This window comes from Heterocephalus glaber, unplaced genomic scaffold (assembly GCF_053883595.1).
Source record: "Heterocephalus glaber isolate CG9 unplaced genomic scaffold, H.glaber_assembly_v1.0 deba00001781, whole genome shotgun sequence".
Taxonomy (NCBI): Eukaryota; Metazoa; Chordata; class Mammalia; order Rodentia; family Bathyergidae; genus Heterocephalus; species Heterocephalus glaber.
In genome coordinates, this window is record NW_028258467.1 from 8,213,473 (window position 1) to 8,234,758 (window position 21,286).

Consider the following 21,286-nt stretch of genomic DNA (forward strand, 5'->3'; position numbering starts at 1 on the left):
CTGAGAAGCAGGAAGGAATAGCTTCGTGTGAGAAGTTTAAACTTTGGAGTCAGATCAAGCTGACACAAATGAAAATTTTAATAATTTTTCCCTTCTGGACTTTCACTTTTTTTTTATTTAATGAAGAAAAATCTTACAATGCTTAGAATGTAATTGGTGTCATACCAGAACCCCAGTGCCATCTTGGTGTTCAGATTTCCAGTATTTACCTGAGGTTGAGGTTGAACACAGAGTTCCTAACATTTTATGTTTGCTAATAGCACCTGCATCACCTGCACACTTATTAGAAATGCAGAATCTCAGGCCCCAGCCTAGACCTACTAGATAAAGGCCTGCTTTTACAAGAAGCCACAAGTGATAGAGAGCATAGTACAATTTTAGAGGTGTGGTCTTTATCTATGTATGTACACTCATGACTTTGAAAAACCTTCTGAGATAAAACTCATTTTCTTTCTTTCTTTTTATTGTGCCTGAGTTGCTAGACATCCACAGATATTCCTTGGGATCATTTTGATTCCAGTTGTTTTATTGGCTTAAGCAATGAGTTCAAAAGAAATTTGGAGCATATATATATATATATATATATATGTATATATTTTGTATCGGGGAGCAAACTCAGGACCTTGCACTTTTGAGGCAGGCACAGCGCTACTGAGCTAAATCCCTGGCCCTGGAGCAAATTTTTTTTTTTTGGTCCCTGGGATTGAACTCAGGACCTTGTGCTTGGGAGGCAGGCATGTCACCACCAAGCTAAATCCCTGGCACAGGAGCAAATATTTTTTAAAAGATGTCTTACAAAAATTTTTGATCTGTACTAATAATATGACATCCTCTGAAATATTTAATGACAGCTCTCTGGGTAAGGAATAATGGTATACCAAGGGATGGTCATAGTTAATATTGTTCCAAACATCGAGGGGACATTTGGATATTGGCCAGGAGACTTTTTCTGATGAAGGGCAGGTAGCAAATATTTTAGCCTTTGTAAGGCATGCAGTCTGATCCAACTACTCTTTTGTTGTAGCATAAAATACACAAATTGCAAATGAATGAATGTGGCTGTGTTCCAGTGAAACCTTACTTACAGATACTGAAAGTTGAGTTTTACATAACTTTCACTGGTCACCAAATGTTGTTATATAGATTTTTTTCCAACCACTTGAAAATGTAAAATTCATTTTGAGCTTACAGAAATAGTAGAGAGGTCAGATGTAGCTAATATTTGCTAACACCTGGTGTAGAAGAATATGATTAAAACCTCAGGCCCAGGGGTCTGGTTGGTATGATTTGCATTCAGCACCACAAGATCTCTGTGACCTTGGAAAGAACTTCTCAAGCATTCAGTAAGAAATTTTGGGAATTGTTGTTGTTGTTATGTTCACAGTATTGAGTATCTTTCTTTTTTTAAGCCACCGTTAGCCTAAAGTTTGGAGGCAAAAGGATAAGAATCAGTCATTCAACTTTTTAAACAGTAAATAATCAAGGAGAATGTCGTACAGAGATTTTTGGTATTATTCTTGCAACTTTTTTGTAAAGTTTGAAATTACTTCAAAATAAGTGAAAAGATAAATGAAGCAATGTTGTATTTCTTTTCTAATATTATGAAAGTCAAAACTTACAAAAATAAATTAGAGTGAAGGATTAATTTACACGATAGGCAGATTTGCTTCAGGGCTCCTTTAAATATGGAAATCTCTTGGTACAATTAAAACATGATTTGATTTATAAGAATTAAATATACATGCAACATTTCCCTGGAACATCTGTGCCTAAATGGAAACATCCCTGTACTTAAAGCTCTACTATAGCCCTTCAGAGAAGCACATCTTTCAGACTGATATATAAGCATTAGGTATTAACTGTGGAAATATTCTTACATGGATTAGTTCAGTGCTAGTCTGATGTTCAAAAATGCATAACTACAAAAGCATGCACAGTCCACTGGGCCTTTGGATGAATTTTGGATAAATTTGTCAACTGGAAACAGCTGCCTTTCTTGGCAGGGACCTTCCAGTAATTGCTCAGGCCTCTAAATCTAACAGAAGCTTTATGCTGGTATGAAGTGTGATGGAAAAATATGGTTAATGTCTAAAATTTTTTTCAAAGAATATAACAGAAAAAGACACATTGCCACGAATCCCCCTTAAATTACCACACACACACACACACTTTCCCCTTTCTGAAGAAATTCTGGAAGTCTTCTTTCATGAGTGTCTTTTGTTGTATTGTAGTGTCTGCTTCAATGTCCAGAGTCCATTCTGAGAATGTGCCTTTTATCTTGACTCTGGGAAAGACCCAGAAGTCACAGTGGCAGATCTGGTGAACAAGGTGGATGGGGGCATGCCTTAACTTTTTCACAAGCCTACTCTTAACTTTGGATGGCACTGGGGGAAAGCATTCACCATATTTTTGATCATTCCTTTGTAAAGACTCATGAAAGGACTTGCAGAACTACATCAGAAAGTGGCAGGAATGATGGGATAACTGTTCAAAGTGAGGGGAAATATTTTGAGGGGAGAGTAATGGCAATGTGTCTTTTACTCTAATCAGTTTTTAAAATGAAGCATTCAGATATTTTGACCGCCCTTGTGTGTCACTTTACGGGGACCCCTGCTGGTGCCTTCACTGAGAATCACAGCAGGGTTCATCAGGAGGTAGGTGGTATAGAGCCAGATCCCTTATATCAAGGTACCACATAGCAATGGGTTAAGCAACAATTTACTTTCTCAAAATTCTGGAGGCTCAGTCCCAGAGCAAAGGTCAAGAAGGTTCATTTCTTCTGAGGACTCTGTAACAGGCAGGAGACTAAACATCTTCAGAAGTATGGGAATCCAAGAGGGACCTCTCCAGGATCATATAGTGAGTGATTTCTGCCACCTCTGGACACTAAGAATGAATTACTCTCTTTCAAAGTGCTACAGAGCAAAGACAAAACTTTGTTTATGTACAAAATAATAAAGGCAAAAAATAATTTCTGAGTTTTCATTCATAGAAAACCCGAAACAGATCTACATATTTAGCCATTTTGACTTTTCTCTTGAGTATGTGGAGATGACCTCGGGCCTGGGTTTATCCAACACATCTAAGGCACATTGCAACCACCTGGTTATTGATTAGATGTGCACATTTCTGAACCTGTGAATCAGACCCTCTGGAGGGGGGCACCTGGGGAGCAGCACCATTTAACATCCTCTCTAGTGGATTCTTGAGCTCTCATGACAGTTTGACAACCTCAGATTTAATAAAGGGAAGAGCTCACGGCCTGGAGATTGGGGAACTGACACTTTTTGTAGCATTTCTCAAAGCATAGTCCCTCTGTGACAGAGGATCTTGTTAGATGTGCAAGATGTTAGACTCCACCCCAGACCTGCTGAATGGGGAACACTAGGGTGGGCCCAAGGGCTCTGCCTTTGGCATTCTCCAAAGGCTTCTGGTGACACGGGAAATTATAGGAACGAATGGGAGAATTACCACCCCTTCCTAAGGTACTGCACTAATTCCAAAAGAAATTTGAGCCAGGTATGGTAGCAGGAGCTTGTAATCCCAGCATTCTGAGAGGCTCAGGCAGGAGGATCACAAGTTCAAACCTAGCCTGACCAACTTAGTGACTCAAAATAAAAAAGTGTACCTAAGTATGAAGGTCTCTGATTTAATCCCCAGTACCACAAACACACACAAAAATGTTTGTACGTTTCTGTTTCAGGAAAGTGTCCATTCTTACCAGCCTAAAGCTGGTTCTTTTACTTATGACCATTTTCCTTTATTTAGTCCCCCCAAAATTTTTTTTAATTCTTTAAGAAAACACTCTTCAACTATGTAAGCTGGAAGAATGCATTGATAGCCATTAGGTTTAGGAACCCAAGTAGCTTGTTTCTCAGCTATAATGTGCCTTTTAGAATGTGCCCTGGTTTTGATAAAGCCTCCTTTCTTCCACATGTAAAGAAAAACTGATACTACCTGGTTCTTATTATAGGAGAAGGAGGCGAATGCAGTGTAAACATTCTTTGGCAAATATTGAGTAAAAAAGTCTTTTTTATACAAAATCAAAATCTTTTTAGCATTGAAAACTTATCTGTGTTAACTTTCTTCACTTACAAGAGCAATACATTCCAGAAATATACAACTCATTTTTAATCCAAAGTCATAGTAGTTTTATCTAATAAAAACTGTTCTAAGCTAGTGCAAGGTGGCACACACCTGTAATCCCAGAACTCTGGGAGGTGGATGCAAAGGGGTACAAGTTGAACCCTAGACTGGGCAACTAAGTGCCTCAGCAGGACCCTGTCTTCAAGTGAAAAAGTAATTAAAAATAGGCTGGGAAAGTAGGAGCACCTCAGGGCAAAGGCCTTAGGTTCAATCCCCAGTACCATAATTAAAAAAAAAATCTAAAATAGTTTTTTAAATGTTATTTATCTCAGTGCCTTATGTAATTCATCCTGTAGGCTAAGGTTTGGGTTGGTACTCGGAATCATTCCTTTATTCTTTGCTTGTGTTTGTCTTTGTAATTGATCATATGAATCCTAAAAGGGACAATATGTTGTTGTTTTGAAAGCCAGTGGAGTTTAGCAGAGGGGGTCCCAGAGCCCAGCACAGGGCCTGGCACACAGTGGATGCCAGCGGCTACCTGCCGAAAGCATGGTAATGTTGCTGCCCCATCTCTTCCTAGCTGAGCTCTGGGGCAGAGGGACTGAGTTCTTCAGTGGTCTTTTGTATTCACTCAGCCACTGGTCTGTGGGGTTTCCTCTCAGCCCACTTTGCAGCCTCAGCTCTTTTCCTGGGGTGAATGACATCAGGAAAGCTGGACCCCAGAACAGAGCTCTCTTTTCATTTGACTTGCCCGGCACTGTAGAGGCTGTGTATGTCCAGACAGCACATGACACACACAGAGCCAGATGGAGCAGGTGCCCCCGGGTTCCCGTTGGCTCTTAGGTATTTTCCAAAGCTGGCTTCTTGCTGTCCCCTGTGTCTTTGCTTTCTGCATTTCAATAGGGTATCTCCAGATACCATTTCCTGTCTTCATCATGGGGTAATGAGGTGAACCCCAGTGGCCAGGCAGGTGGGATGTTCCTTTGATTTTTTTTCTTTTAACCATCCACAATTGTAGGAAAAGACCTAGTCATTCATTACGCTGGTACCAGGGGCTGTGCTCAGTCGATACTAAATGGACACCGTGAAATAGCTTTTCTTTTCCTCCTTCCTAAACTCCACTCCAATTTTATTTCTTGCATGTGTAGCCTGACTGCCTATTAGAAGCCTTTGGATTCTCTCCTCAGTTGCTCCTCCCAAGTTGAGCCCAAGTTTCTGGTCCCATGGGGATGAGAGATGAGTGAGTCATGATTCGTGACCTCTTGGAGTTAGTATCATCAGTGGAGGAAGCTATGTTTAAATCAAAAGCAAAGGAAAGAAGATGAACACAATAAAAGTGTCTAGGAGGGAGAGAAGCCTGAGCTGAATGGGGAGGGGACTTGTCTAGGGGGAAGGGGAGGGATTTCTGGAAAGAGAATCAGCCAGGGCAAAGGTGTCAGATGTGAAGCCGGACCATGATTCCAGTTGGTTTGAGTCCAGGTTCTTTACCTCAGGGTTGGCAGCAGAGTTAAAAGCTTAGGTATTTTCTGCTTCTTGCTTGTAACAGGAAATATCCCCTGTAGGCTTCTCCTTGTCCCCCAGGGGCCAACAGTGTCCCCCTGCGTGATGGAGAGTCTGCAGTTGAGCAGGAAGAGCATTGATGCCCATCAGCACATTGCAGGATTCCAAATCCTACTTGGCAGTGTCTTTGTGGACATCTTGCCAAAATGAGATGCTGAAGACTGTGGTCTTCTGAATGAGAGTCATAGGCTCTGATTATCCCTAGATCAAGCTCTGTCTCTCTGCCATCATTGATACAGTAAACAGTCCCAGGAATGAATGACAAGGCTGCCCAGGTGCCCTGTGAAACTTGATGAGTCAATCTTAAAGAGTTCAGAAAGAGACAATGAATATCTTACCTTTAGCTTGTAAATATATTTGAACTTTAAGCATGTGAATTCCCAGCTGTAAACAATTGGCAGAAGAAGGCTCCCTTAAGCAGAATTGTTTGGAAAAAGCTCTATTTTTAGCAAAGAAAATAAAAATAGAGTTCTTTAAAAAGTATTATACTTCAGCTATATTTGTTAATCTCTCTGAGGTCAGATATTTTTCTAGATACAAGGATTAAAAAAAAAAAATGAGTAAGATTTGGTGCTGCCCCAGGAGGATTCTGTAGGGTAGACCCATATATAAATAGGAAATTGTTATACAGCGTGGCAAAAGTTCTACCAGAAAGCTTAAAAAAGAAAATAATAATAACATAGAAGAGGCATAATTAATTCACTCCTGGGGAGTAGGAAGAGAGGAGGTCACTTTTAAATTATGCAGAAGGGATACAGAGAAAGTTAATTTTTTTCAGGCCAAACCATATGAAATTACTGACATTCGGTCCTGTTTGACATAAAACGGTCAGTGTCATGTGGTTTAACCTAACACTAAGACAGGATTACAATGAAGGGTTTACTCTTTCTGTCAGCTCTAATCACAATGGTAATAATTGCCTATTAGCTGCGTTGAGAGTGATTCTGAGGCTCACAGGCCAGTGAGCAGATAATATTAACATTGATTAATAATGTCTGCCCCGGCTAAGGAATGGGCAACTAACAATATCATTTGAACCTGTTTCCTTGCTTCAATTATAAGGAGTTTATTAAGTGAAGGCTTAGGTGTCTAAGAAACGCAGAATGTCACCATAGTTGTAGATACGGGTTTGTGTTAACTGGAGAGAGATGTTTTCTATTGGGGGGTTGAGGTAGATAAAAGACTCCATTCGGGGACTTTATTGGGAGGCTCTGTGTATGCTCCATTGGGAAGTGCTTTGAATGACCTCACAAACACTTTCTATACCACAGCCTGTGCCCTATGGACTGTGTGACTTACTTTTGTAAACAAATAAACATTACCCACCCCTGCCCTCAAAATACATGGAAGTTTGATGTTCTTCTCTGCTGCTTTATTTCTGTTGAATCCAAAGCCCCCTTTTAGGAAAGGTCACAAAGTACTAAGGGAACATACTATAAGTACTTTGCAAATTAAATTAGAGAACGTTTTTAGGTAAAACAGACACCAAGTCTTGTTTTACCAAGACTGCATAGATTTTGTTTTAGAAAGGTCAAAGTCATTGTATAAAGATTTTTTTAAACTACTGAGAGAGCATTCAAAGAAGTTATTTCAGTCCTGTTTCTCAGGACCCACAGCATAAGAGGAATTAGGAAAGTTTCATTATGCCTTGCCAGGATTTAGCTTTCTATGTAGAATCTGTGTGGTGTCCCAGTAGAATTCAATAAATTGCACTGAGTATATTGAAAATTGACCCAAAGGTTTTAACTGCACAATACTGAAATGTCCTTCTGGATGTGTTTTTGCTATAATTAGATGATTTCTCCTTTGAAATGGAGGCACCCCAAGAAACTTCAAATCTCATTATAAAAGTGGATTTTAGCCAGGGATACACAGGGGAGAAGAAGGCTTGAGGGACTTTCTCAGAATCCACCTCCCAGAGTCCTGTCCTAGACAGTTTTGACTTCATGGCTCTCTGTGTGTTCTATGGAAACATGAATTTCTCTCTAAGACTTTTAGCAATAAGAAAATCACATGCATACCCTCTGCAGAGTCATCCTGAACACCTATTGAAAAAGAACATTGGTTTGTTTGCTCTTAGTGCCTAGGACTATGCCAATTACCTGCTAAACTGCTAAAAATGTATTGAGGAATTAGGTCGGATGAAGTCTCTTATGCTATGATAAACTGTTTTAAAAGGAAGTAGAAAGAACATTAGCTGAGTAAAACTTGATCGAGACTCTTAGACTCTTAGTATACTTACTATCAAGAGATGATCGAGTGCCAGGCTTGGTGGGCCATGCTACCCCAGATACTCTGGAGACAGAATGAGGAGGATCAGAAGTTCAAGGCCTGCTTGGGCAACTTGGCTAGACCCGGTTTCAAAATTAAAAGGGCTGGGAATATAGTTCAGTGGTAGCATGCTCCTGTACCTCCTACCCCAAGATAACAGTTCACTTTACCCATATGCCTGAACTAATTTGGGGGATAGGAGTGTGGGGAGAGGGAGTGGGAATGGCTCTTCTCCAGCTTTGAGCATAGCATAGGTGAGTGAAAGTGAGAAGGCCTTTCCTACAGGTAGAAGTTCTGTCCCAGGGAAATGTTTCCTTATGAAAGACTGGTTAGACCTGCTGGTAGGGGAAAAGGTGAGATGCCAGTGGAGTGTTAATGAAATGTTTATTTGTCCTGTGAATAATGTCTAAGATTTAGAGGAGCACAAGGAGCAGAGATGGAAGGAGATTTGGAGGAAGGCTTTTCCTATGGCCCCTCTTTTTAACATTATAAAATTTTTATTAGTATGTGTTTGGAGTACATAATGATTATATTCATTGTAGGGAATTGGTACATGTACATACCACAATTCTCTTTTTCTCTTCCCTTAACCCCCTTTTTTGCTATGCCCTCTCTGTTGCCATGGGATACTTGTGGGAGGCTGGGGTGCAGGTCAGGAGAGAACAATGGAGAATTGCTCATTTTCAGATCTCTATTTGGTGGAACCCCAAGGACATTGAAAGTTTTTTTGAGCTACATGTTCAGCCCATTTGTTTTTTGGTTATTGTTGTTGCTATTGTTTTGGTTTTTGTTTTTTTGAGACAGGATCTAAGTACTTAACCCTCAGGCTGATGCAACTTGGAATCCTCCTGTCTCAGCCTCCCAGAACGCTGGGATTTAAGGTTAACTACACTTTTGTTTATGTTGAGAAAGATTGCAGAACCTTTCCCCCCGGTGTGTGTGTGGGGGGGGGTCCCCAGGATGTGGGCAAGTTGCTAATCCTGGGGGTACACTTGTAAGACAGACTTCTTGTCATGTCATGACTGAGGATACCTAGACAAGTGGGAATGAACAGAAACCCCAAGAAGGCCTTGCTAGCATGCAGAATCGTTTTTAAACTCCTCAAAAGGCCCTCTTCTTCCTTTTCAGTCTTTGAGCCTCAACCTCATAGCAGCAGGAGAAGATCCCTGACCCCAGTTGTGCTTGGAGTGGGTGGTGGTCCTAAGCAAGGCGTAGAAGTAGTCGGAGGAGACACCTCAGAGCTCCACTGCTCCTCTTTGCTGTAAAATTCCATTTTGCAAGGAAAAGCACAGTGCTTTTTGTTTTCAATCAGGCAGAAACTTCACTGCCATCACTGCAGTGCAGCCACTGGCTCCAGCCTCCAGGAGCAGCTTCTGCAGCAGACAGGCAGATGGCAGCTCTGGGGAGGAAACCAGAAATGCAAAAGCCAGAGATTCTCTCCCCCTGGGTCCCATGTGGGTTCAGGGTGGGTGATGACAGGGTGGCAGAGGTTGCGTTCATTTCTGCCCTCCTCTTGTTTTTCCCTCTAAAGAACTGATCTAGAAAGACTGAAGTTTGGGGTGAGGAAAAGTTTTCTCTCAACATATCGATGCATTTACTTACTGTTTATTGAGTCATTATTCTGTGCCAGTCCCTGCGGTGGGCACACCTTTTGGAGGTAGGTATATTTACCTTTGTTTTTCAAATGGGAATGCTGAGGCACAGAGAGGTCTGGTGACTTACCGAGATCACACAGTAAAGGGGTGTTTAATTCAAGCTTACTATTTTTTCTCCAGTGTTCCTAAAGTTCCCTTCTGAGTATGCCCTACTGCTTCTGTTCCTGATCTGAAACTGAGGTCAGATAGACCTCACTACTCAAACCCCATGTGAAAAGTCATGACCATGTGCTTGGTGGGCTGGGGGTGGGTTTCCAGCGATTCCCTTTGGCTAAGCCAGGGGCTTCCTTGGGTGTGTCCGTCCTGCGCTGTGGGATGTGGCTGTTTGTTCATTTCTCTGCCTTTCCTGTGTGTGCACTGCACTCTCAAGTGCAGTGTGCCTGTTCCCAAACCAGACGCCATCTCTCTCTCTCTTGTAGGCACGGTGCTGTTGTGCCAGGCAAACCAGGAGGGATCTTCCATGTACACTGCCCCCAGTTCACTTGTATATACTTCCGCAAGTAAGCCCACTGTCCTGGCTCTCTTTGTTTTGTGACATAAATCTGAGTCCAATCACCTTCCCTGCCATGTAAGTGCCCCTGCCCTCCCCTCCTTGTGGCTCTCTGCAAGGTAAACTTGATCTTCATCAGCATGTCTGTTTCCCCATTGCCTTAGCATCCGACTCCCTCTGCCCATTCCCATCCACATGCCAGTCCTCACTTCCCAGGTGCCCCTGCCATTTTGCATTGCACCTGCCAGGCTTGGGTCCAATGGATGGGATGTGGGTTGGGACGAGGGTTCTGGGGGTTCCTCCAAATGGTACCCTAGCCTAGCAAAAGAGGCTGGATCAGTCCTTGTGAGCATGGCATCCTTGCTGTGGGAAGTGGGACCAGCCTGAGGCTGATGACTTGTTTGCAAGGTTATTCTGTCCTTTGCTATGTAATTCCAATGAGGAGGAGGAAGAGGAGGAGGAGGAGGAGGAGGAGGAGGAGGGGGAGAGAGAAGTGTGGGTTCTCCCCCATTTAACTGGGGAGAAGCAATATAAATTTGCTTTTTAAAAGTAAGTGTATTTTAATTATGTATATTGGTAAATATAGCTGCCAAGTGCTAGAGGAAGGAGAACAAAAAGGAACCTGGAGGACAGATCACAGTATTCCTGTGGAAGAACCCAAATCCCCTTGCTTGATGGATGGTCTGGGTGCAGAGTGCCACACCCTTGACCCACCCAACCCCATCCCTGGAGCAGGTTGAAAATTAAAGCAGCACCAATACCCCATGACTTTAGAGACAGGCTGAAGGGAATAGGGAAAGCAGAAGTACCAGGCTGATGATCACCAAGGGTATGAAAGACAGAGATGAACCCCACCTCCACAAGACAATAGACGTCTGCATCCTCACCGACACAAACCAGAGCTGTCACAGGACACCAAGAGCATGATGATGAGGACAGCCCTGAGGTTTGCAGAGTCTTCGGGAAGTGGGGACAGGCAATGATTTCTCCCAATTAACTTCTTCACTGGCAATTTTGGCACTAATTGAATGACAGATTTTTTTTCCATGCCCCGAGAAGCCAAAATCTAACCACATTGGTGAGAAGTGATTCTTTCTAAGTTTATGAAAATTGTCCCATATGGGTGATTGTCCATGTGAATGTGTCCCTGTCTCCCAGGGTTATTATGCTACTACATGTTTGCGTACCCAGCCTTGTTCATTCCTCTCAACACCTGCAACAGGTAGGTCTCACGATGCTTGTTTTACAGATAAGGACATGGAGTAATTCACTCAAGGTCACACAGCCTGATTTTTGTTTTGTTTTGTTTTGAACCTGGGGTAGTTAGCCAACCTTTGGTTGTCTTTTGAATGTATTTGACTTTAAATCTCTCCATCATTCCATTTACCTGCCTGCCCTTTCTTCTCTATAAATGTTTTCTGGAACAGTTGGTGCCCAAGGTTGAGTCCTGGAGATTATTTTATTTTTCCCCTAGCACTGTTGTCCTGTAGAACTATCTGGAAAGAAATCTTCCATATCTGAGTTCAGGACAGTGCTGGTAGAACTCACAGGCACTGACTTGTTTTAGTCAAAATTGGATTAACTAGCCACACAGGGTGAATGGTTACCCTATTGACAGTATGACTTTGTATGATCATCTGACATATTTGTAATTGTTTTCTTTACAGAAGTGAACCAAAAGTAACTCCAAAAGTGCTAATTTGAATATAAATAGCTATTCTAAAGTAAATTGGGTAAAGTGTTTTATGTAAAAAGCAAGAAAATAGTCCACAAATTCTCCATAATATAATAACCATAATAAAATAAATAGTAAAATAGAGAGAAAATAAAATCGTGTAACATGAGTGTTGGCAGACTAAAGCCACAAACAAAACCAAGCTCCCACCCTATTTTCCAAGGCTCTTGAGCTCTGAAAGCTTTTTAACATTTCTAAGCATTTTAAAAGCAAACTGAAAACAAGAAGAATGTTATACAAAGACATGGATGGCCAACAAGGCTCAAAACGTTAGCAAACTTTCTCTTCACATAAAAGTACATCAATCTCTGATTGAAAGGGTCAGTTTTATTATTAAAAAGATAAATTTACAACATTTCTTTATCATATATAATTATACTTTTTTCTGGGTTTAAAAATGTATAATGAGCCAGGGATTTAGGTCAGTGGTGCCGCTGCCTGCCTTGCAAATGCAAGGACCCGAGTTTGATCCCCGGTACCAAAATAAATAAATAAATAAAATAAATGTATAATGATCACTGAAACTGTATGTCCAACATCTTTCATTTTTAAATCACACCATCAGTCATGTCACCTGCACATTTTTCATCTTTTTTCACTTGTTATGCTGTATTTCATTATGTTATATTTTAATCTATTTATCCCCATTGTTGAATGCTGAGATTTATTGAATTTTTTTTACAAAATCATTAAAGCCAATGGCCTTTTATATAGCAATTTTAAAGAAATTTGCTAATATCACAATCCTTTTTTTTTTTTTTTTGGTACTGGGGATCGAACTCGGGTCCTCCTGCTTGCAAGGCAGGCAGCAGAACGACTGAGCTAAATCCCCAGCACCACAATCCTATTTTTAAAAATACAAAAAATAGTTTCTTGAAATAAGGATCTTCAGTGGTCACTCCCTTATGAAATGGTATTCAGGTTAAAAAGCTCAGTAGTATCCCTAACGGTGGCCACGTCTGGGACCCGTCTCTATGCAGACAGCGGCAGGGCCTGGGAATATTTTCACTTTGAGGCTGCGTGGCGGTGCTGCTGCATGGAAAATTCTCCACTATCCCAGAGTTTCACTGTGAGGGTTCCTTTTTTGAACTTCATGGCTGTCTGATCCAGGCTATTTGTAGGTAGCTAGAACCTTTGCATGATTTACTTGGGTTTCCTCTGCAAGGTTAAGATGCACAGTCTAGCGCAAAGTGACATCCTACTTCCGACAGTTCCCCCAACATAGAAAGGGTCATTGTTTAGCATGGCCAGTGCCAATGAGGGCTTCATCCTCTATCCTCTTCTTTTAAAAGGGCACGGATCTTATTCATGAAGGCTCTTCCTTTGTGATCTAATCACCCTCAAGCCCCTCCCTCCTGTTATTCTCACATTAGAGGTTTGGATTTCAACATATGACTTTTGGGGATACATGAACATTCAGTCTGTAACACTCTATTATTTTGTTTTGTTGTTCTTTAACAGTTTTACTGAATTTTATTTTGCAGAACATGTGCCCTGTGCACACACTGTGAGGATCCACGGGGTTACCCAGGGTCCCCCTCCAAGTCTGACATATGCAGGACTGAGAGCCCCATACCTTGTTTTTGAGATTTGTTAGGTACACTCTTATTCTCTAGGAATCTAGCCATCTTCCCAAAAGTGGAGGCTTCTTTACTTCTTTCCAGAAAACTTTTAGGATCCTCTTGGTTTTTTTTTTTTTTTTTTTTAACTTGAAAATTCATGTGTTTCCCATTACTACTTAACAGTTGTGTGCCTGGGGAAAAAAATGGTGTGTGTAAGTGACACTTTTGTAAATGTGTCTGTTAACTTCCATGATTACTCATGAGTTTTGGCTTTCGTCCTTCCTCCTCACAAAAAATAAAAACCTTTAACTGGTCTTGGATGTTTTAGAGTTAAATTGCTCTTCCTCCTAGCCAAATAGCTAATCATCTGTAAATAACATCCTTAAATACGGTAGGGAGATGGCTTTTTAAGGAACCCTGCTGAATTAGTCTGTAATAAAAATAATTCCTATTAAAGTTTCTGGTTTTTCACATGAATTCCCTCTTAAGTGAATCTTCCTAATATGGCCCAGGGCACATGAAAGCATTAAGAGAAATATTTTCACTCACAACTGTGTCCCATAGATTCTCCCATTTGACCTTTGTTTGCTTCTTTATCCCCAAACCTTACACTGGCTTGAAATCCTAGTTCCATGGTCATGGGACTTGTGCATCCTCTTACACGCCCTAATAAATCAGTGTCATCAAGAATACGATCAATATTAAATGAAGTTGGAGCACTACCCCAGGAAATCAGGCAAGACCACTTTGTACCAAACGCAAAATGTTTATTATTAGTATTATTAAGCAGGCTCTGAGCACCAAACAATATAACCTCTTCCCAGAAGGGTTTAGTCAAAGTGACAGGGCTGGTGGCAGATTTATTTCATTCCTAGGGCTGTGAATGGTCAGCTCCTCTTTTCCAGGGCAAAGGTATTAGCTGAAATACCACCCGCACTGTTTGAATGTGGCACAAGCTTAACATCAAAATCAGCTCCAGGCAGAACTCTGAAGGTAAGGCCCAGATTACCCACTTCCAAGTTAAAGTATGCCTTCCACTTTTACTAGTTGAAATATCAAGAAATAGATCATGGTGTCTATCAATGGTAAAGTCCACTTGTGGTTTGGATTAGTAAAGTGAGCCATCACTGGTCATTTTTGCATATGATAGAAATGTTTCTAGAAGCAGTTAACTGTTATCTGCTTTATTTTGGTTTCTGGCAACTTTATGAATAGATTATAAATTAGAGAAGTGGCGGGTGCTTATGGTAACCAATGAAGCATGCAAATAGACATGCACCACTGTAACAAGATAGCAATAATACAAATCCTTCAAATAATCCATGTGGACTTTGAGTATCTTTCCACATTTTATCCATAATAAAATGGGAAGGACACACCTATAGCTGGGGGTGTTAGTATTTTGATTTTATGCACAGGAGAGTATACGTAGGTACCTATATAAGTTAAGTGCACATCATACATTTTGGTCATGTTCAGGTTCTCTTAATATTATTGTGACCATCTCCCATGAAACCTTTATGATATTTTCATTCTATTTCATAGAGCAGATGGTCAATCATTCTCTAACCAGAGTCACCCAGGGTACTTTTCTTCACACCCTTTATAAAGTCTTTAAGAAACATCTTTACAAACACCCCTACAGACCAGGGCTCCCAACATTCTCTTCCACAATTGCATGTTTTTGCTCTCTTTCCTTGTACAAATTAAATGGATGGAAAATACCATCCCCATGTCTCATTTACATTTGTCTAGCTCTTCTTAAAATATTTTTTCACATATTCAGTTTTCATTTGAACTTTACCTCTTGTGAATTTCCACTACTTTTCCTTCTGCCTCTCTTCTGAGATTTTTTCATTTTATTAGGCATTAGGGAAAATAACTTGTGAAGGGTATGCATATTGAAAACATATTTCCTATTTTGGTCATCTTTCCTTGCTCAAATTCCATTATACATGCTTCATTGTATACACAAATAGATCTAACTTCTCCCTTGTTGTCAGATATCATTTCTCATGACAAAATCACTCCCAGCAGCATGTTTTGTTTAGTACAATGTGCAAGCCACCCTAACAAATACCATGGACTGGGAGGCTAAGCAAGACATTTGTTTTCTCACTGTTCTGGAGGCAGGAAGTTCAAGAACAGGTTCTAGTGTAGGTCCCAGTGAGGAGTCTCTACATGGCTTGTGGATGGCCACCTTCTCCTTGTATCTTCACATGGCAGAGACGGAAAGGAGTCCCATCTAGCTTTTCCTCTTCTTAGGACACTAATTTCATCATGAGGGCCTTCCACTCATGACCGAGTCTAAATCTAATCACCTCTCCAAATACTGTACCATCTCCAAATACCATCAGATTGCAGATTAGGAATTCAAAATTTCAATTTTGGGTGAGGGGAGACAATTCAGTCTACTGCAAGCACCTTGTTACTAGAGTACCACTTTTATCTGTGCAGGACTAAAGAAACATTTTCCAGCAGAAATTTCTGTGTACCGTAGCTCTATCTGTGTATCAACATACACAAGTGAATTTTTACAGTTACATGGAATCCACGACTGAATGTCAGATTTATGTGTGGATGAAAACTAAAAGATAAATGTTAATTCCCCCTGAAATGCGCACCTTAATCCTATAGCCTGAAAAATTAGATATTAAAGGCAAACGCTTCAAAACCTAAATGTTATCAAAATGCAAAATCATCTCCTCATTTATTCACTTCTGTGAATCTCAAGGGCAAGTGGTAGTAGCATAGTTTTAATTGATAGATTGATTGCAGATTTTATGGAAGTAGTTGTGTGGAATTCATAAAACAATGATTTAAGTGGCAGAAATACACATAAATCAAGCCTGGACTGTTCTACTTTTAGGTAATTGATAGAAATTCCATTGACTTCTGTAATTAAAGTGAGGACCTAAATTAATTCACAGCTTCCTCATTCTTCTGCCCCATACAGAAAATTGCAGGAGACTGCGTTCAGTTCATAGAAAATGCACCTACAGGTCATTGTCTGACTGACAGGAACTCTACCCTCTTTCACCTTCACTTGCTGGTAACTCACACCTTCTTTGCTGACTCCAAGGCAGCTTTATCTAATATTTTTTGGAAGGGTTGCTTAAAATAAAAGTAACTAGTGCTGGAACTGGGCTAAATAAGAGAAGTTCTCACACCTCAGACAAAATGTAATAACGGGGACCAAAAAACAAAAACCTCAGTAACCCAAGTAAATAATGCTTTACTCCAACATTTTTATAAGTCAAAATTAATAGAAAAAGACTCGTGATGAACACAATATCAGATTTATCCATAAAGACAAGATGGACATTACAGTAATGCCTTGGTTCATGAATGCTTCCATTCGCAAACAATTCGGTTCACAACAAAAGCCCCAGGGAAAATTTTGCTTCTGTTCACAAACTCCAATGCTGGGTAACAAACATGATCATGTCCATCTTCCCCACACAAGCACAAATGCAGCTAACTTCTGCAAAATCGTAAAACAAACTAAGTTCTTAAACCGAGGTTCCACTGTATTAATTTTTCCTTTGGGAGACTTAAGATCTAATATACATGAGTACAACACTTTAAATTTTGATAATCTGCTCATCACGGATATTTTTTTTTAGAAATTTTCATTAAAACATGACTATCTTGATTATTGAGGTTTTGGGGGGTCCTCCCAATTTATGATTTGTACCCAGAGTAAAAGCCTAATCGGACCTTACCTTAGTTCTGAACTTGAAGTAATGAGGTGGCAGTGGGGAGGAGAAGGGGGGAGTGACCACTTACTATTTTGTCAGGCCTTTTGCTAAACCCTTCACATGAGTTTCTCATATTATAGTCACAAAAACAGTATGGAATGCATGTGATTATCATGCCATCTTTTCTCATAAGGAAACCTGGGCTTAAAGGGATTAAGGAACTTGTCTGAGTTCACCCAGCTTGCCTGAATCCTCAGCCTTCCCTCCTAACTTGTACTAAACATTCCCCAGCTGAGCTCCTAGAGACAGCAGAGCAGGGACTGGTCACTAGAACCCAGGAGAAGCTGTCCAGCATCTCTACTGGGGCCAAAGTTGTGCTTTCTCCTCACAAACCTTTGATTTTTGAAGAGGCAAATTGTCCCTCTATGTTATGTCTAGCCAGTGCCTAGCAAAATTGTTCTTTAAAAGGCCATATGATATTTTCAGCCCTGTGATAGCTATTGTTGCAGCTGAAAGTAGCATATAATGCTATGCATATAGCCAGAGACAGCGAGTGTTTAGATATGGCTGTGTTCCAATCTGCAGGCCACGTTTGGTCCAAGGGCCATCATTCTCATTTGAAATGCAAGACATGACAGCTGGATATCAGTACATCCTTATGTCCCACATGTATTTTGTGCCATTTTATCACATTTTAAAACAAGTAATGAAATGTAGATGCATAAAAAGAGTGTTATGTTCCTGCTATATATCAAATGAAAATATAGACACGAATTTGATCTAGATGCAAGAAATCAATTGATAATTTTTCTCTAACTACAAATAAAGAAACAAATCTGGATTTGGAGGGTATATTCTGGTGCTGTTGACCTTGTCTCTAAGACCTGCCCCAGTTTCCCTGGGCAGTGTGATAAGAGGGTGTTACTTTACTCTAGATTCCTCCATCCTTGGCTGCCTCATTTTTCTCTCCCATACAATTTTTTCAACAATCCTGGCTTGAAAAGATCCTCAGGACTGGACATTTCCCATCAGAGAATCAGATACTACTTCCTTTTCCCATGTCTCTGGCTCAGCAGCATTTTTGGGTCTCCTTGGTCACTTCCTCTGAGGTGATTCCTTCCACTCTTTGGTCATTTTCTCATTCCTTTTATTGCAAAGGGGCTTAATATGTATCACTGGATTCTGCCCATTTCTATCAAACTTTCTGTAGGTCAGGTGCCTTTCTATACACTATGAATATGCCACACACAAGACATCCACAAGTTGGCCTCCACTATGGCTATATTCTTGAGGGTAAGGACAGGTTATGGACACATCATGCTAAGATTTCAGAATTGCCAAAGTATGACTTATTAGGGATACTTTGGAGGTGGAACCCAAAAGGAGACTGTCACTGACCATATTGGCACTGAGATGCATTTTAAGAGGTGAATTAAGTATAGCTGCTTTCAGCACCACTGAGCACTCTAGACAAATGTATTGGCCACAGAGGTCCCTTTTATTTTACTGAATCCTCAGATCAAGAGATTCTGAGGTACAGTGATAGCACATGTCCAGTTTAATGCTCAAAGGCTATCCCACTTGGACACAGTTGTCCACCTACCACCCACCCCCTTCTTTATCCATCACTGAAGTACCACCTTGTTGCTCCATTCCATTTTCCCAGCTTCCCCCTTGGTCCTGCACATCTCTGATGCATTACCAGCTTATATTTAAGAAGATTTTACCAGCTCTTCTGCTAACTTGCTTATTCCACCTGCATGCCAGGTTTCAGAACAGGTTCTTTTGTGATTTCAGTCCCTGCCACCATCACCCCAACTCTTTCATCGACATTTGGTTACTTTGGCAGAATCATAATCAGAGACCACTTTGTTGTTGTTGTTTGTCTTGTTGGGTTGTTTTGGAAAGAAAAAAAACACTAGTTGAAGACCTTCAATTCTTTAAAGAAAAGGATCTGCAAAGAAGCCACTTTTTAATGCATCTAGTATCTAAATCTCTAGGCACTTTGGTTGTTAATCTCAATGCAGAACAGTGGCTTTGGTCTTTTTTCAGATGGGGGTCTGGCTTCTGCAAAAGGCTGCCAGTTGCAGAGACTCCCATCCTGTGGTATGCCCCCGAACATCTTATTTGTCTTGATATTTCTTTCACAGAAATACATATGACAGATAAGGAGCCACTGGAGGATGCGTTTGCTTTGTGTCAGACAGATATTAAAACAATAAACTATGTTGCCCTGGGATTTCAGTGCACATATAGCCAGAGAACAAGGCCGAGATGAGATGTTTCTGAAAAGCAGCAAGGCAGTTGTTCGGGGGGAATTCCCTGGAAACACCGAGCCCTGTGATAGCATTGACAGAAAGTGTTTTTTAATGCTTGCATTCTTTTAAGAGGATCAACTGGCTGTTGCAGCTTCCACATTTAACTCCTTGACAGTGCCCACCTTCCTCCAGCCTGACAGTGGTGAGAGAGAAATCCTTCAATAGTTTGAGAAGCTTAGGTTGAGAGTTTATTTTTTAACCACTCAGCCCCACTTCATTTGCTTCCCCAACCTGCTGTGAATTTTCTTTAAAAATTCTACATTCAGAGCGCTTAACAGGAACATTACAGAGGTCAAAGATAAGATCCTGCTTGGTTCCTGGAATGTCAGGAAAGGCAGCTCATGCAACAGAGTAGGTGTGTTTCTAGCAGACCCGGCTTTGTAAAGTGACTCTATAGGAGTTTGCAGAGCTGGGAAAGTGCAGCTGAGGAAAAGAAGAACATCTGATGGCATTCAAACAACTCAAGTACTGTACTGGAATAGGGTTTCTGGGAGCTTCTTGCATAGAAATATGCCCACCTACAAAGGTGGCCTCTTCCTCCTCTTCATTTCTCTTCAAAAACAAATCTCCCCACTCTGTGCAGAGATGCATGAAAGGAAGCTAAGCTTGCCTCCCATAGAAGGACCAAAAATCCTGGGCTAGTTCATTTAAACCTGGTAATTTAAACACTTTACTTCTCTATGAATGCCAAAAACACCATTTTCTTAAATCATGGTTTCATTTATCTAAAAGAACTATCATACCCCGAGCAATTTATTCCTACTGAAGAGCTAGGGACATTGTTAAGAAAATGCAGTTTCAAGACCAAACATGCTGCATATATTAGAGCTATCTCATTGCTTTTTGTTTGCATGCAGTGTGGGCTCCTGCCACCTAATTGCTTTTCATATGTAAGCAAACATATGAGACCTACCTCTGCAGGCACAACAGGCCACTGGTTCCCATCATCCTCACTGTCTGAGTAATTGCTAGAGATGTCTAGGGAACACTTTCCAAATGATCATTTCTCATTAACCAATCCCAGTCCCCATTTTTGGTTTGCAAAGTTCTTCTGGTACTGTGATACGATTTAGTGAAAAGAGCTGGATTCCAACAGAGTGGGGAGTAAATTGTAACAGTACGCTGGCGGTGTGACCATGTCCAAGTGTCTGCAGTGTCAGTTGTCATGTGTACGTACTTGCCTGTAGGCATCAAATATGATCACTGTATCAAGAGCCTTCGGGCTGCTTGAGGCTTGAGAGCACCACACATAAAGAGCTACTCTTTCCCTTTGTCTCTTAGAAGCTATCTTCCATAGTGTTTTTGAAAGTTCACTACAGAGCATAGTTTGGAAGATTTGTATTAGTCCAGGAACTGAACCACTGGATCAGCTCCAAAAGGTCCTCCTTCAGTCTGTTTTATGCTAGGACTTCAGGAGTTCAGCTCATACATCAAGCAAATAATCACCAAGTCCAGAAGGCACCTGTCCCACTGGTTGGCTCTGGGTGTTGGTCAAAGCCTCAGGGCTTTGTTTTTAAAGTCTAAGTGCTGATGCTCAAAGGCAGATGGCCTCAACACCAACAGACCACCAATTCCCTCCATAATGCCTTGAAACTTAATGAACAAGGCACTTGTATTGTGTACCCATCCCCTCAACCTGATTTCCCCCATCCAAGTCACTGCCTAGCCCTCTGAAGGCCTTGGTTCAGGAGCTGCAGTAGCCAGCCCCAGAGAACCATGGGTAATCTAGCCCAGCAGAAGGAAGCTAATTCATCTCACTTCCCCTATTTCCTACCTGGAGAGGCAATTCACCAAGCTTGCTGTTTGAGCCAGCTGTTAGATGGATCATGAATGACTTAACAATTGAACCATTACTGTGTATATGCACTCGATAAAGTAATTATTTATGTAAATTATTTGGTTTCTTTT

The 21,286-nt window shown here is 40.9% G+C and overlaps 1 protein-coding gene across 50 annotated transcripts in view; it reads left to right on the plus strand.

Moving 5' to 3' along the window:
• Positions 1-21,286, plus strand: part of Rbfox1 (RNA binding fox-1 homolog 1) — a 1,452,839-nt gene that overhangs the window by 1,366,159 nt on the left and 65,394 nt on the right. For 40 of the 50 annotated variants that reach the window (XM_087202739.1, XM_087202724.1, XM_013065590.3 and 37 more), the window contains one exon: positions 9,992-10,072. The exons of the other annotated variants lie outside the window; for them this stretch is intronic. In XM_087202739.1, the coding sequence (XP_087058865.1) occupies positions 9,992-10,072 (81 nt within the window). The remainder of the gene's footprint in view (positions 1-9,991; positions 10,073-21,286) is intronic. 50 annotated transcript variants of the gene reach the window in all.